The following is a 14,551-nucleotide window of genomic DNA, read 5'->3' as shown; positions in this document are numbered from 1 at the left end:
CCTACTCGATATTGATAACCTCGACGTCCCCACTGACCATCCATTTATATAGAGTTATATGCAATCGCTTCAAAGTCCTACTCGATATTGATACCGAAGGATTTGTATCGGTTGGCTTATCATTAAGGGAAAAGGACAAGTCTTCAAGTGACGGACAACTACTTAATAGCCGTCCCAAAAATCCAGGACTAACTGATTCAAGACTAAGTTCCTTGAGGTTTGGAAGAACAACGGGATGTGAAACAGACTTAGCACATGACAAGTGAAGTGATACCAATGATTGAATTTGGAAAACGCTTGGCGGGCAAACTCGGTCACCTGAAGGATTATGAACAGAATCAATCATGATGTGTTGGGTGTTACAAGCACGTAGTCGAAGAGCCCATGAGTCTAAGATAGACCTTACACAAGGATCTTCATAGAGGGTACGATCGAGAAAAATACTAAAGGTGTTGATAGAGGGTGTGATGAATATGGTAAAGAGGTTATCAAGAATTTTCCAAAATTCAGAAATATTGAACGTAACCCCATCGGGGGGATAGTTGCGGAAAAAATTGACCTTGAAAGTAGTGGCGAAAATCCTAATGCGGGATCCTCGAGGTCGAGGAACATCGACGTGGGAGATAATCTTGGCGATAATGTCGTCGGGAAGGGAGCTCCATCTATGTTGTTGTAGCATTGCTTTGCGTTTAGGGTTTTTTTCCCCTCGTTTATTGAATGTCGTTGCTGCTTAAACTTGGAGAGTTGAGACGACAGGGTAATGAAGGGTTATGTAATGCAAGTAGACCAAAATAATTATCGATAATCAAATTATCCAACACACATTTGAATTCGACTGAGACACTTAAACTTGTAACGAAAAGACTAATTTTTTGGAGATTTATCTTATACCAGAATTTAGTGTTTGACTCAAACTCTCTTTATCATCTACTAGAATTTACTTAATGCCTTCGTTGCGTACTAGATAAACCCCCGGGTATATGTATTAGCGTGCATGTATTAGCGTAAAAACCCCAAAATTTAGTGTTTGACTCAAACTCTCTTTATCATCAGGTATAGTTAGCTATTATCTGTTTTTTTATAATTAGAACTGTATATATATTTCTTAATTGAAAATACTTTGAAGTTAAACGTAAAAACTTACATTAGAAAAATGTTAAATTTATTTCTAATTATACGTAAATCTTAAATTTTATTCCACATATCAATTATATTATTTTATTTCAATTATACAATATTAATATACAAACACATCGCGCGCTTCATATTGTCATTATTTTCAAACCTAGAATAATGAGCCCCTTTTTCCTCGAGTCCAAGGTCACCGCCCCTCCAAACGACCCTAATTAGTAGTCCTATTATGGACTCTATGGAGTACACGAATTACGAGAGACAAAGTCCTTGATATAAACAAAGTCAACAATTAGAAAATAACGAAGGTTTTAGAACTTAAGAAGTCTTCAACCACCATCCCGGTTCCTTTGATTTGTACTTTTTGCTGGCGTATGAAAGCAATGATGTGTTGTGAATTGTGCGTTTAACTCAATAATTGTTGCTTAGTAATTACAGTATTTTATCAGCTACTAATTTGAGTTATCTATTACTAGCACTCTCAATTGTTACTTTATAATTCGGTGTTAATAGTATTATTCCCACTTAAGGGTGTAATCGAGCCGATCTGATCAGCTTGTGTAGTTCTATACTCGAGCAAACTCGAGCGCAAACCCAAGCTTTGAAGTCAATTCACGAAATATAATTTCCTTCGGACTTACCACAAACCGAGTTTTTCTAAATGACTTTTTTTAGAGCATGATTAAGGATGTATTCAGGGTCGGTTCTGAACATTGTGAAACCCTAGGTCCCTAGGCGAAATGTTAAAATGGGGCCGACTATAAAAATACAAGTACTAATATAATTTAATAAACGAACAACAGCCGCACAAATTTGTTTTGAAGGATACTAAATTTTATTTTTCCCAATTTTTGAACTTTTTTTTTAGAGAAAAAAAATGATTTTAAATTTGAAGAATTTGAGAGAAGTACCTTATAATTCAACCCTTTATCGTAAAAAAGATCGAAATTCTTTTAAAACCTAGCTATGAAGAATAGAACACAAGTCCTTTTATAAATTGGTAAGATTATAACATCTGAACTAAATCCCTTATTTTGGTTTTTATGTCTAAAAAAACTTATTTGACAGGTTTTTATGTCTAAAAAAACTTATTTGACAAAGGGCCTCGAGTTATAGCCTAAATAGGCAATGTGAATAATCATATGTAGGTCTCCCACGTCGGAGAAATAGAGAAGAGTGATCTAGTTTATAATCCAAGGGGCTACTCCTCCCATTTCCAATTGGTTTTGGGATGGAACCTCCTTGGACTTGTAAACTGGACACTCTCTCCTCCTCGACGGGTGCGGCCCAGGCCCGTGTGCGATTCTAACATGGTATCAGAGCCCAAGGTTTAGTCTTGTGTTGTGAGGCGAAGACGGGTCCGAAAAGCGACGACGTTCCCGTCCGACGAAAAACTGGGCCACTATTCAGCAGGTCCGAAAAGCGACGACATTCCTGCGCCACAAAACAGGTTCGAAAAATTGCGGCGTTCCTGTCGATCGATCGAAAGGGAGACCTTACATGTGAGGGGGCGTGTGAAGAATCACACGTAGGTCTCCCACATCGGAGAAATAGAGAAGAGTGATCTAGTTTATAATCCAAAGGGCTACTCCTCCCATTGTCAATTGGTTTTGGGATGGAACCTCCTTGGACTTGTAAACTGGACACTCTCTCCTCCTCGACGGGTGCGGCCCAGATCTGTGTGCGATTCTAATAGGCAATAGCGGACTTCTAATTCCGCACTCATGGCCCCTTTTTAAACAAAGGTTAAGAATGACTTAGATTTGAGCTTGAATTAAGCTCTTACTAAACCGATTTCAATGACTGAATTTTGATTTGTGGTAAATGCCGACGAAATTTGTTTGTGGTGATCATGTCAAAATTATTAAGATCTCTTTATTTTGTTTTATTCCCGACTGAAGTTTTCATGGATTTTGATGTTTTCAAATTTTACCCCGCTCACGTACGATCTGCTGAAATGTTCTTCATACATGAATCATGATCTCAGCTCTAGTTTTTAAAGACACAAAATCTCATTTGTGACGGCAATATCCGTCACAAGCTTGTGACGGATACCATTTTCTAGGACAAAATACCCATGATAGTGGGAAAGCACATAGCCACATAGGGATGCCCCACCTCGACCTTGTCCCTTCTCCCTTTTTGTGAGAGATCACAAGCTTGTGACGGGATTAGCCTGTCACAAGCAAGACGCTTTGTTTTAAAAAAATGTAAATTTTTATTTTAAGATCATTTAGAAACATTTTGGATGTGTACTAATCTATTAGAAAACGAAAGATAAAACGTTTAATTGGTACTCCCTCTATTCAACTCCACACTACCATTATCTATTTTGTACACTATTCATAATTAAGCATTCAATTTCAATTTTCTCCCAATACATAAAGTGAAAATATATTCATGTGGGATCTTGTTTTATTCGTCGTTACGAGTACATTAAAAATATCTAACTTTTATATTTTTTGCAAATACGTAGCTAATGATATTTAGCGCGTAAAAGATGCGTTGACAAACGTGAAAAAAGAAAGTGGTAGCGTGGAGTTGAATGGAGGGAGTATATGAAAGACAAAGTCATTGTTTGTTATATAAATATACAAAGTCAACTCAAGTTACAATCGGCATGATGTGCTGTAAAGACGTGTTTACTAGTCCGAGATCTCCATTATTCGCGCTCCTAGTTGCTATTTAATTCAACTTTCTACTCAACAGTTTCTGCACTACCTCTTTTCACTTTCATCTTGCATTTACAAATACAAAAAATACGAAAAACTCTTAGAGAGATCTTTCAAGACCCACAATCATGGATCTTTCAACAACCTTGTCATTAGTTCAAACTATCCTTGCTGCTATCCAAGCTTTGGGTCAGCTGCAAGCAGTTTGCTCCGTTTCTAACTGCAAATCCGAGCTTGATGACCTCCAAAACACGGTTGAAACCGTCAGAGCTGTTCTTATGGACGCTGATGCCAAGCAGGACTCTCTGAACTTCCAGGAGCAGAATTACATCCAAGAGCTCAAAGATGCTGTTTACGATGCAGACGATGTTTTCGATGAGTTCCTTACTCTTGTCAAGAATAAGCAGCAACTCAAAAGCAACAAGGTGAAATCCTTTTTTTCTCGGTTTAAGCTTCTTACTCACAAACTCTCTAGTAAAGTCAAAACGGTTAACGACAAGTTGGACACCATTGCCACTAAGAGTAATATGTTTAGTTTTAAGGTTGACTTTAAGCCTAAGAAATTAACAAAGGAGGAGACTTCTTCTTGTTTGTCTGATGTAATCATCGGGAGGGAGGGAGATGTGGAGAAGATTATAGGTGTCTTATTGGGTTCCGATAATGTTGATCACCCAAATGTTTCTTTGCTTGCCATTATGGGGATGGGGGGTTTAGGAAAAACCGCTCTTACTAAACTTGTGTACAACGACCCTAGAATCAGTGAGGCATTCCAACTAAAGAGGTGGACTTGCATTGCTGATCAGGATCAACAACAGTTGGATTTGAAACAACATCTAGGGAAGGTAGTGAAAGGATTATCTGTTAGTGATAAAACGTCTTTGGAGGACATACATCATGAAGTTAAGGAGCAATTAGGAGGGAAAAAGTATTTACTCGTGTTAGATGATGTGTGGACTGAGAGTTATGATGAATGGCAAAAGTTGGAAGGGTTTTTGAAGGTAGGGGAAAGGGGTAGTTGGATAATTGTAACCACGCGCTCAAAAACAACTGCCCAAATGGTTGGAGGTGATCAAGTGCACGAGTTGCAAGGCCTGTCAGAAATAGAGTCATGGCATTTGTTTGAAAGGATGGCATTTCAAGCACAAGTAAGAGACGATGATGAATTAGTTAAACTTGGCAAAAAAATTGTTAAAAAGTGCACCAATGTTCCACTTGCTATTAGAATCGTAGGAAGTCTTCTGCGTGGTCAATCCATATCAAAGTGGTTATCATTTCACGACAAAGGGTTAGACTATCTTAGTGAAAATAATGATACCATGACCCCAATATTGAAGTTAAGTTACAATCAACTTAACCCTTCCTTGAAGGCTTGTTTTGCGTATTGTGCTATCTTTCCCAAAGATTGGCAGATTAATAAGCAAATGTTGATTCAGCTTTGGATGGCACAAGGTTACATTGACTCGGAGAATTTGGGTGAGGAATACTTTCTTATACTGCTTCAAAGATGTTTTTTCCAAGATATAGTTGAGGATAAATTTGAGGAGATTGTGTCATTTAAGGTACATGATCTCTTGCATGACATTGCTGAAAAAGTAGCCGGTGAAGAGATTTGTAGGTTCAATTTCGATACTTCTAATGTGAGCAAAAGAGTTCGCCATATGTCTTTCGTAATTCACTCTTATGCGCAATATATCTCCAATAATACTCATATTCGTACGTACCTTCAAATTAATGAATCCGTTGGGAATATTAAAGTGGAACAATTACTAGAAAGTAAATCAATACCAAATTGGACAGGCTTAAGGTCATTAGATTTGAGTCATTCATGGGTTGAAAAGTTACCGGAAGCAATAGGTCAACTCTTGCATTTGAGGAGTTTAGACCTCTCATACAATAGGGATCTAAAAGTTCTTCCCAAATCAATAACAAAGCTAGTTAATCTACAAACTCTAAATTTATTTTCTTGCAAAAGTTTAAGACAACTGCCAGATGATATGAGCAAGCTAATCGATCTAAGCACCTTAGATATACGTAAGTGTAATGAGCTGAGTTGTATGCCGGCAGGCATAGGTATGTTGACTTGTTTGCAGACTCTATGCTTATTTGTGGTGGGTTTGCGAGGAAGTTCATCTTCAAAGCAATGTTTTAATGGGTTGGAAGACCTGCAACACTTGAACAAATTAAAAGGGAGATTGAAGATTGAAATAGCAGTACTTAAAAATGCAAAATTTGTGAAGGAAAAACACGGTGGAGGAGCCTATTTGAAGGGTAAGGAATACCTAGAGACAATTGTTATTAACTTTAGACGTGGAGAGGTGTATGGAAGCAAGGCATCTGAATATGCATTGCTGGAAGAGCTGCAACCGCATCATGGTGTCAAAACATTTAAGTTGAGGGGGTATCACGGTGAGACAATTCCGAGATGGCTAGGTAAGCTGCTCAATCTTGTCACTTTGAAGATCCAAGATTGTGATGAGCTGCTCAATCTGCCTTGGGAGATTGCAAAGCTGCCCCACCTTAAAACACTATATATTTCAGAATTGCGAAATTTGGAGTATCTGGTGGATGCGAACTTAGAAACAGTTGTCTCTAGTGAAGGATCATCTTTTTTTCCCAGCCTCGATAAGCTCCGTATGTATGGTTTGCCTCAGTTAAAAGGGTGGTGGAGATCAGAGTCAGGGTCACAAGTTGTCAAACCTTATGACGGTGGAAGCAGTGGAGAAGCACATATAGAGTGGGTATCATGTCCTACTAGTTTATTGTCTTCCCTGAAATCCATGTCCCTTGATAGGTGCCCAAAACTTAAGAGGGTGGGAGGATGGTTGGAGCATCTTCCTGCCTTGGAGGATTTGCGTATACAAGAATGTCCAAAAGTGGAGTTGGGTGGGATGTCATGGCATAACCTTGCTGGTAGTCTTCAACTCTTGTCTTTGAGTGGATTAAAAGAGATGGAGGAATTGCCAGAGGGGTTACAGTACTGCACTTCCCTCCAATATCTTTACATATGGTATTGGCCCAAACTGAAATCCATGCCAAAATGGATGCCCAAACTCACCTCTCTCCAGGAGCTTTACATTGAAGGGTGTTCCGAGAGTCTCAAAGAAAGATGCCAAAAACCGAATGGGGAGGACTGGCCCCTCATCCAACACATCTCATCTTTTGAGATATGATAGAGATTAGAGAATAGTGTGCACTCTTATCTTATACTCCGTACATTATTACGTGTATCCAATTATTATTATATGATATCTTAAGTTAAGTGACATTAGTTGGTATTTTACTTTGGTAGACAAATGATACGAAAAAATAAGAATACACACTCCATCTTATATGAACCACCTTTTTTTTTTATATATTGTACCCTCCAATTTTTTGCCCCTCACCCGACACTTCTCAGAATTTAAATTCTGGTAGAGGATAGTGTTATCAATTATCATATACAACACTCCAATTTTTTGTATATTGTACCCTCCAATTTTAATTTGAGTGTTTGGGTTTATAAATTGGACTCTATTTAATTTGTTTTAACTATTGGTAGACGTGTTTAGTGTTATGGTTATCATCCACATTTCAGAGGCACTGAGGAGCATTGCATTCTGAATTGTGCTGCTTTGTGTTGTTCAGGCAACTCTCAGTGGCATTTCATTTCACAGGTACTTGGTACATTGATTAATCGGTAACGAAAACCCGTGACAAGAAGCTAATTATGGGCATGCTAAGTGTCACGGTCCGGAACTTTGAGCCGGAACATGGCGCGCACCCTTGTGTACCCTTAAGACACGCGCTAAAAAAAAAGTTACAATAATAATTGTGTAGCCAATAGACATACTTTATTATAAAAACTTATCCTTGAACTACTCATTCTAGCTTATATCCTCCTAAGAACTTGATTTGGCAACGTGAAGTGTTCTCGGCACACTCGAGTAAGGTTTTGCGAAATTTGGTCAAAGAATCATCGCTAGGACGAGTGCCACGTCCACTGATGACAAGCTTCTTCAAAACCGGAGCACTTGTTAACAACCATGTCACAAAATTCAACGTTTGTTGGTCGATTCGAACGGTACCCATAATCAATTTCAAGTGCTTCACATGTTCAACTAGCACAAATATAGCCTTTGTATCCCAAACAATATCGTACTCGGTTGAAAAATGTAACACAAGAACCTTTAAATTGGGACAATGCAACATTTGTTGTTTTAATGTTGCCATTAATAACTCAAAGGAGTTAATTTCAAATAATGAAAGGTTTGTCAAATTAGGGAAGATAATCTTGGTAGGGCTATTGAATAGATTGAAAATTGAATCGAACGTCCGCATTGATACAAACAAAGAATTAGCAATAAAGGAGAAATTCTCCAATATTGGAGCATCAATAACAACGTCGATGTCTTCAAGGACCGATGACATATCCAGAGTTGTACGCAATCGCTTCAAACTCTTACTTGATATTGACACCGAAATTGGCTTAACATAAAGGGAAAAGCACAAGTATACGAGTGATGGGCAACTACTTAATATCCGTCCCAAAAATCCGTAATCAACCGAACCAAGGCTAAGTTTCTCAAGGTTTGGAAGAATAATGGGATGTGAAACAAACCAATCATAGTCTTTGACAAAGAATAATGATGACAAGTGAAGTGATACCAACGAATTAATTTGAAAAACGCTACGCGGACAAACTCGGTCAACAATTTTAGAATAACCAAGCATTGCCATGTGTTGGATGTTACAATCACGTAGTCGACGAGCCCATGAATCTAAGATAGGCTTTACACAAGGTTCTAAATAGAGGGAACGGGCAAGCTCAATACTAAAGGTGTTCATAGAAGGTGTGGTGAATAATGTGAAAAGGTTATCAAGAATGTTCCAAAACTTGGAAATATTGTATTCAACAGGTATGAGTAATTTGATGTTGAAATCAGTGGTGGTAATTGTGACGGTGGCGCCTCGAGGAAACTTGAGGTCGGCGATAATCTTGGCGATAATGTCGTCCGGAAGGGAGTTCCATCTATTATGTTGTAGCATTGCTTAGGTATTTTTTTTTTCCTTTGTTGATCTTGGAGAGGATGGAGTTACGGCAAGGTTAGGTTATTAAGAATGAATTTGAATCAAGGTAATATACTATGTATCATATATATATCGGATTTTCTAATATGTACCCTTAGGGCACATTATTATATTCTTTTACTAGATTTTGTGCCCGTGCGTTGCACGGGTTTCAAATTTGTCCTTTCTCTAATTGTTTCGACCTTTTAATATCATTTTGAATTATACGTAAAAGTTGTATTTCAATTACTCAAATAAGGTACTCCGTATCTTTCTTTTCAAAAATTTATCTTATTAATTTTATATAAGATTAAGTACTTTTATGTAAGGATTCTAGGAATAGGAATTACAATTTGTTAGAATAAGAGGATAATTACAAATTATTTTAAAGTTTTATCCTTTAAGTTTTCACTTTTCAAATTTATAGATAAATTTTTTAGTGGAATATAATTTAGTAATTTGTAAATTAAGTTAGTTATCCGTACGTAAAACACTACATATAGTAAATGAAACTTTCATTGAATACTTAGCTCAACGATTGTCATCACCTCATTATACAATGTAAACTCCTCAAAACTCTCAAGGTAGACAAAACTCTCTCAATAATGTTACTTGGTCTTTTGTTACTTCAGACTCGAGAGGAAAACTAAGAAAAGAAAAAAGATTTTTGCAACACTCAAGGTGTTGGGTGATGTTCTTGAACAGACAGGGGCGGATCTAGCCTTGGGCTACTCGGGCTGTAGCCCGAGATGAAATGTCAAATAAAATTCAGTGCATTGAGAGAACATGATCAAAGTGTGGTGCAGTCGTGCAGATGGTAGTTGAGTTGTTCCTTGACTAAGGAGACGGGGGTTCAATCCCCACTACCACAAGTTTGTCCAATTTATTTGCAATTTATTTTTAATAGCTGTACATTGATTTGATTTTACGCAAATCCAAATTCCAAGACATAATGAATACTTTTTTAATGGGAAATGATAAATACAACCCACTGGGTTATTTTTAAGCATTTAATACACTTCTAAATTTGGTATTAATTAACAAGTTAGAGAATAAATTACACATGAATCAAAACATTTAATACTTGTATTAATTATCATTTCCCTTTTTAATATCCATTCTTCACAATTTCCAATATTATTTATTTGTCATACAAAACTCCATTTTATGAGACAATATTTTAAGATATATTGTATTTAAATTAACGAACTATCGAGTATGTTATATTGCTATTATTATAAAATATTTGATTGCTAAAAAACTGAATATACCGACTTTCTTTCATACAAAACTCCATTTTATGAGACAATATTTTAAGATATACTGTATTTAAATTAATGAACTATCGAGTATATTACATTGCTATTATTATAAAATATTTGATTGCTAAAAAACTGAATATGACCGACTTTCTTTCCAGATACCTTCTTTTTTGCTAATCTTTAATACCGGTCATGCAAAATTAATTAAAAAAGTAACTACCTCTCTCGATAGAAAATATTGTCACGGTTATTTGTGATCCATAAAATTTTATTTTCGGGATTCCAGTAAATTGAATTTTGTGTAAAAAGTATAAATTTTATTTTATTTAGCCTAAACAGTGAACAAAATACAAAAAAACTCATTTTTCGAGTATCCTTGAACTCGAAAACTCATACATGGATGCCAATAGCCACGGTTTGAATTTTTTTTAGCCAAAATAAATTTATAGTCTAGAAATTTAGCCCAAGATAAATCTCATTCCTGGATCCGCCCCTGTGAACAGATGACCCGGGAGGTCTCTCCTGAAGAAGCAGAAAGGTTGCTCCCCGATGAGGTTATATATTCTTTCTGATGAATTATATAATTCTTTGCTTCAGTGTACTAAGCTTGCAATTAGTCTACTTTCCCCTCCTTTCCCGTACATATCTTCTTTCTGAATATGATGTGGCTGGCAAAGTGTAAATTTTTTTGATAAGAAATTGGTGAAAGTGTAATGTTTAAAATATTGAGAAAGATCATGTTTGATGCCTCCTACAAACGAAAATAACAAAAAATTATTAGTTACACGCATTTATAAGAAACTTCATAAAGCTAAACTTCACAAATAAAAATAATGACTAAGAAATGTACTCCAAAATGACAAAGAATGTACAACAATCATGAGTCGTCCAGAAAATTCCTTTATGTTATAGGAGGAATAGTAGTATTTAACTCTTTGGGAATTATGAAAATGGAAAATTCAAACATTTATGGCTCATAAAAATGAATAAGCTGCAGAAGAAGAAGAAAGAATGTGATGTAAAAAATATACACAAAAAAGTTAACGTACGACTTAAAAATCTATAAATTTACATGTAGAGATACTGCATTATTCCTTAACTATATGTTTAGTATAACTGTTCCTGATTGAAATATGGGTGTGAATGAGAATATAAGCTGTACTAAACTAAGTCCTCCTTGTATTGGATATCTTGTTTAATTCTGTAAGCAACTTATTTAGCCATTCAAGTAACCTGATTTGTTTGCCTCATCAGCTTAAGCGTGTTATGGAGGAAACGATATTAACACAACATCTTAATTATGGCTTTTATAATTATACCCCGTATATATAAGGATGACATGTATGATAGACTTCTAATTAAAATAGAGTTTAAGAAGTGCTAACATTCTTATCTCTTTGGTGCGTGAATATCTTCAAATTATTAGTTTCCTCACCTCATATAATACTCTCACATATATTGGAGAAGTGGAGTGATAAAAGTTTTGAATGGAGGGAGTATTATTGTAGGAGTTATCTCACAATACAATACATATTTTGAAACTACTACTTTAGTCAAATCAAAAATTCTTCCATGATAAATTTAGTTACAACGGGATTCAACAAATTACGGAGTATTAATGTGTATTATATTTATGATATCTTTTTTTTTGGTACCCCTTCCTTTATATGGAGTAATTTTTACTTGTGAACTCAATTTTATAGTGCAATGCAATAAAGGAAGTAGTTAGATACTATTAGGCTATTATCGTACTCACGTTTTCCTATTTGTTTATTTATTGGACCTTATTTGCAAGTCTCATGTTCTCCTTCTTTACTATATTATTATCATTATTATTATTATTTCTTTACTATATTATCATTATTATATTAAGTCTGAAAAGGCTTGGTCTCAAACTTCTCAAATCCCCTTGTATATAGTTTAAGAATGTCTCGTTACCTACATGCATGTACTGCCTTGGTCTCAAATTTGATCTCCAAATGCTAATCTTAAGACCTGCCTTGTGTAAGATAAAAGGTGTAGTGTTTTGAGTAATGTTTGTGTTACACAAGTAATGTCAAGATTGTCCTGAGAATTTTGTAAGTACCTATTTTGTTGCCATAAATTTCTTCTTAATTTAACTTTCATTTCATGAGTTATGACTAAAAGTCGTAGCTATTCAAAATTGCGACCATTCGATTAAAATTGTAAAAGTATTAACAAAAAATAATGAATCCTCAAAAAGTAAGTATTCTAAAAACTTTATAACTGAAATAAAAATTTTAAATAACAAAGCATTACAAATAACTACTCTAAAGGTACCTTCTTCTCTAATCGAGTCTCATCGAAATCAGGTTGTGTGCTTCTATACATTAGCATGAAGTTACTCGATCGAAATTACTCGTAAAACTAAAATTACGTCAATATACCATGGTTACAAACTTTATTTTTTGCCGAAGTCCTTGATACGATCTACACCTTCTCCATCTACATTCCTTCGACAAATAGAATCTGCATAAGAAAACGAAAAAAAAAAAGCATTCAGTATTATGGAACAAATATTTACATTTGGTAAAAAACTAAAACAACGAATTGAGATCTAATAATTATTTAAAAAAATAGATGTTTTAAAAGTAATAAAAGAACTATAAAAGAATTACTCCCTCCGTCCTGGTCAATTGTTGTCCTTTGGTTTTGGCACAAAGACCGAGGAAAGAGGAGAGAGCCAATAACTAAATGATAAGTGGAACAAATTGAATGAGAATGATCAAATTACTCATCAAGTTCATTCTTAAAATAGAAAGGACAACAATTGACTGAGACACACCAATATGGAAAAGGACAACAAATGACCGGGACAGAGGGAGTACAATTTACAAATGAGAACCACAACTTAAGCAATAACTATGAATACAAAATCATGTACACCAACATAATTTGATAAATGCCACTATAATCTCCAGGACAACTATACCCGCTATGATCAAGTACGGTAACAAATTTATAGTCGTCTCTGGAGTCATATGGACGCTTAACGTCTTGAACCTGTCCCGACAATCTCTTCCCTAAATCGCCTGTAAGATTCAAGTGGCAACACACACGCAAGTCAAGGGATTGAAGAAAAGGACAGCTATCAAGGATTGCAGTAGTAAGACCGACATTTGTCATATTATTTCCAATAAGTTGAAGTGGCGCAGTTTAGGCATGCTTCCTGCAATTGCTAGTGCATCGCTGTCGGATGCAAGCTTGTTAAATTTAAAAGTAGTGATCAGGGAAGGGCAAGACAAAATGATAGGTTTGGTATCTAATCCGTAAAATGGACAGATTGTAAGTTCAAGTTCCTGCAAAGATGATAGCTTTTCTAGTGTTTCTAACGCTGCATGTCGAGATCAAAAACAATAAGTTTGGGAAGAAGTATGATACTACGACATATGATATGAGTTTTCTTTTATATAGACTTAAGTACCCAAATCCAACTCAAATGCTATTAGCAAAAGATATAGACAACGTTAGAAGTTTACTACTGCTATAATAACAAAATTAATTTATAATATCATAAAATATAAAATATAATAATGTATATTTCTTATGTATTTTACGAAAGTTGGAGACTCTAATCAATATATAATACTATATATTTTATCTTTTTAAAATAAAATTCTAGCTACTAATTAAGAGTAGCTGGAACATGCACAAATAAGGTTATTATAAAACTCAATCTTTTTGTAATTTACTATCTCTTATTATTTTATTAGCTCAAAAATAATTATCTTCAACTAAGTTAATTATTAAAAATAAAAATCGTGTTTTAGAAAAGTTGGAGTCTCTAAAAATGCCTGAAAAAAGCCTCTTTTATATATATATATATATATTGATTGATATTGATTCTTGCAATATTTTATCTAAGATTTCTCCTTCAAACTCATGATAATTTGTAGAAATTTCCGTTTGTTTACAAAATAAGAAAAGAGATATCTATTATCATTATCATAAATTAAATATCAAAGACCAAAACGTCCTTCGACCTGTTTAATATGGGCCTATGTAATCCTAACAACTTACTATATTTTTGATTGGCACAAATTTCAGAATAAGACGGTCTCATACCGTGAGACAATGTGATCGAGACAGACCTTTTTTAGAAAAAAAAAACAAAGTCAATCATTATTACTATCAATAAAATAGTGATTGTTTTATAAATGGACCGTCCTATACTAACCGTCTCATAAAATAATTACGATTTGATTGGATGAATGAAAGAGCAATAGATTATATATTATAGGGATAATTGTAAGCTTCTTCGTACTTTAAATTTACTGGTCTTGCAAACCCGATGTATATAGCTAGGAGAGTCACGGCCTACAACGATAATAGGAAAACACACACAACAGTTTAAGTAACGGTGTAAACCTTGGCACTTTTTAGCAACAATGTCGGACGGGTACAACTCGATGCGCTTCA

The 14,551-nt window shown here is 35.1% G+C and overlaps 2 protein-coding genes across 2 annotated transcripts; one reads left to right on the top strand and one right to left on the bottom strand.

Moving 5' to 3' along the window:
• The first annotated feature begins 3,931 nt into the window (after positions 1–3,931).
• Positions 3,932–6,973, top strand: LOC141612937 (putative disease resistance protein RGA1). The gene has a single exon (XM_074431686.1). The coding sequence runs from the start codon at positions 3,932–3,934 to the stop codon at positions 6,971–6,973; it is 3,042 nt and encodes a 1,013-aa protein (XP_074287787.1).
• A 688-nt stretch (positions 6,974–7,661) lies between these two features.
• Positions 7,662–8,828, bottom strand: LOC141612936 (uncharacterized). The gene has a single exon (XM_074431684.1). The coding sequence runs from the start codon at positions 8,826–8,828 to the stop codon at positions 7,662–7,664; it is 1,167 nt and encodes a 388-aa protein (XP_074287785.1).
• Positions 8,829–14,551: the final 5,723 nt, after the last annotated feature.

This window comes from Silene latifolia, chromosome 11 (assembly GCF_048544455.1).
Source record: "Silene latifolia isolate original U9 population chromosome 11, ASM4854445v1, whole genome shotgun sequence".
In the NCBI taxonomy this organism is placed as follows: Eukaryota; Viridiplantae; Streptophyta; class Magnoliopsida; order Caryophyllales; family Caryophyllaceae; genus Silene; species Silene latifolia.
Note: the sequence above shows the minus strand (reverse complement) of the source record. Positions and strands in the feature narration are given on the sequence as shown.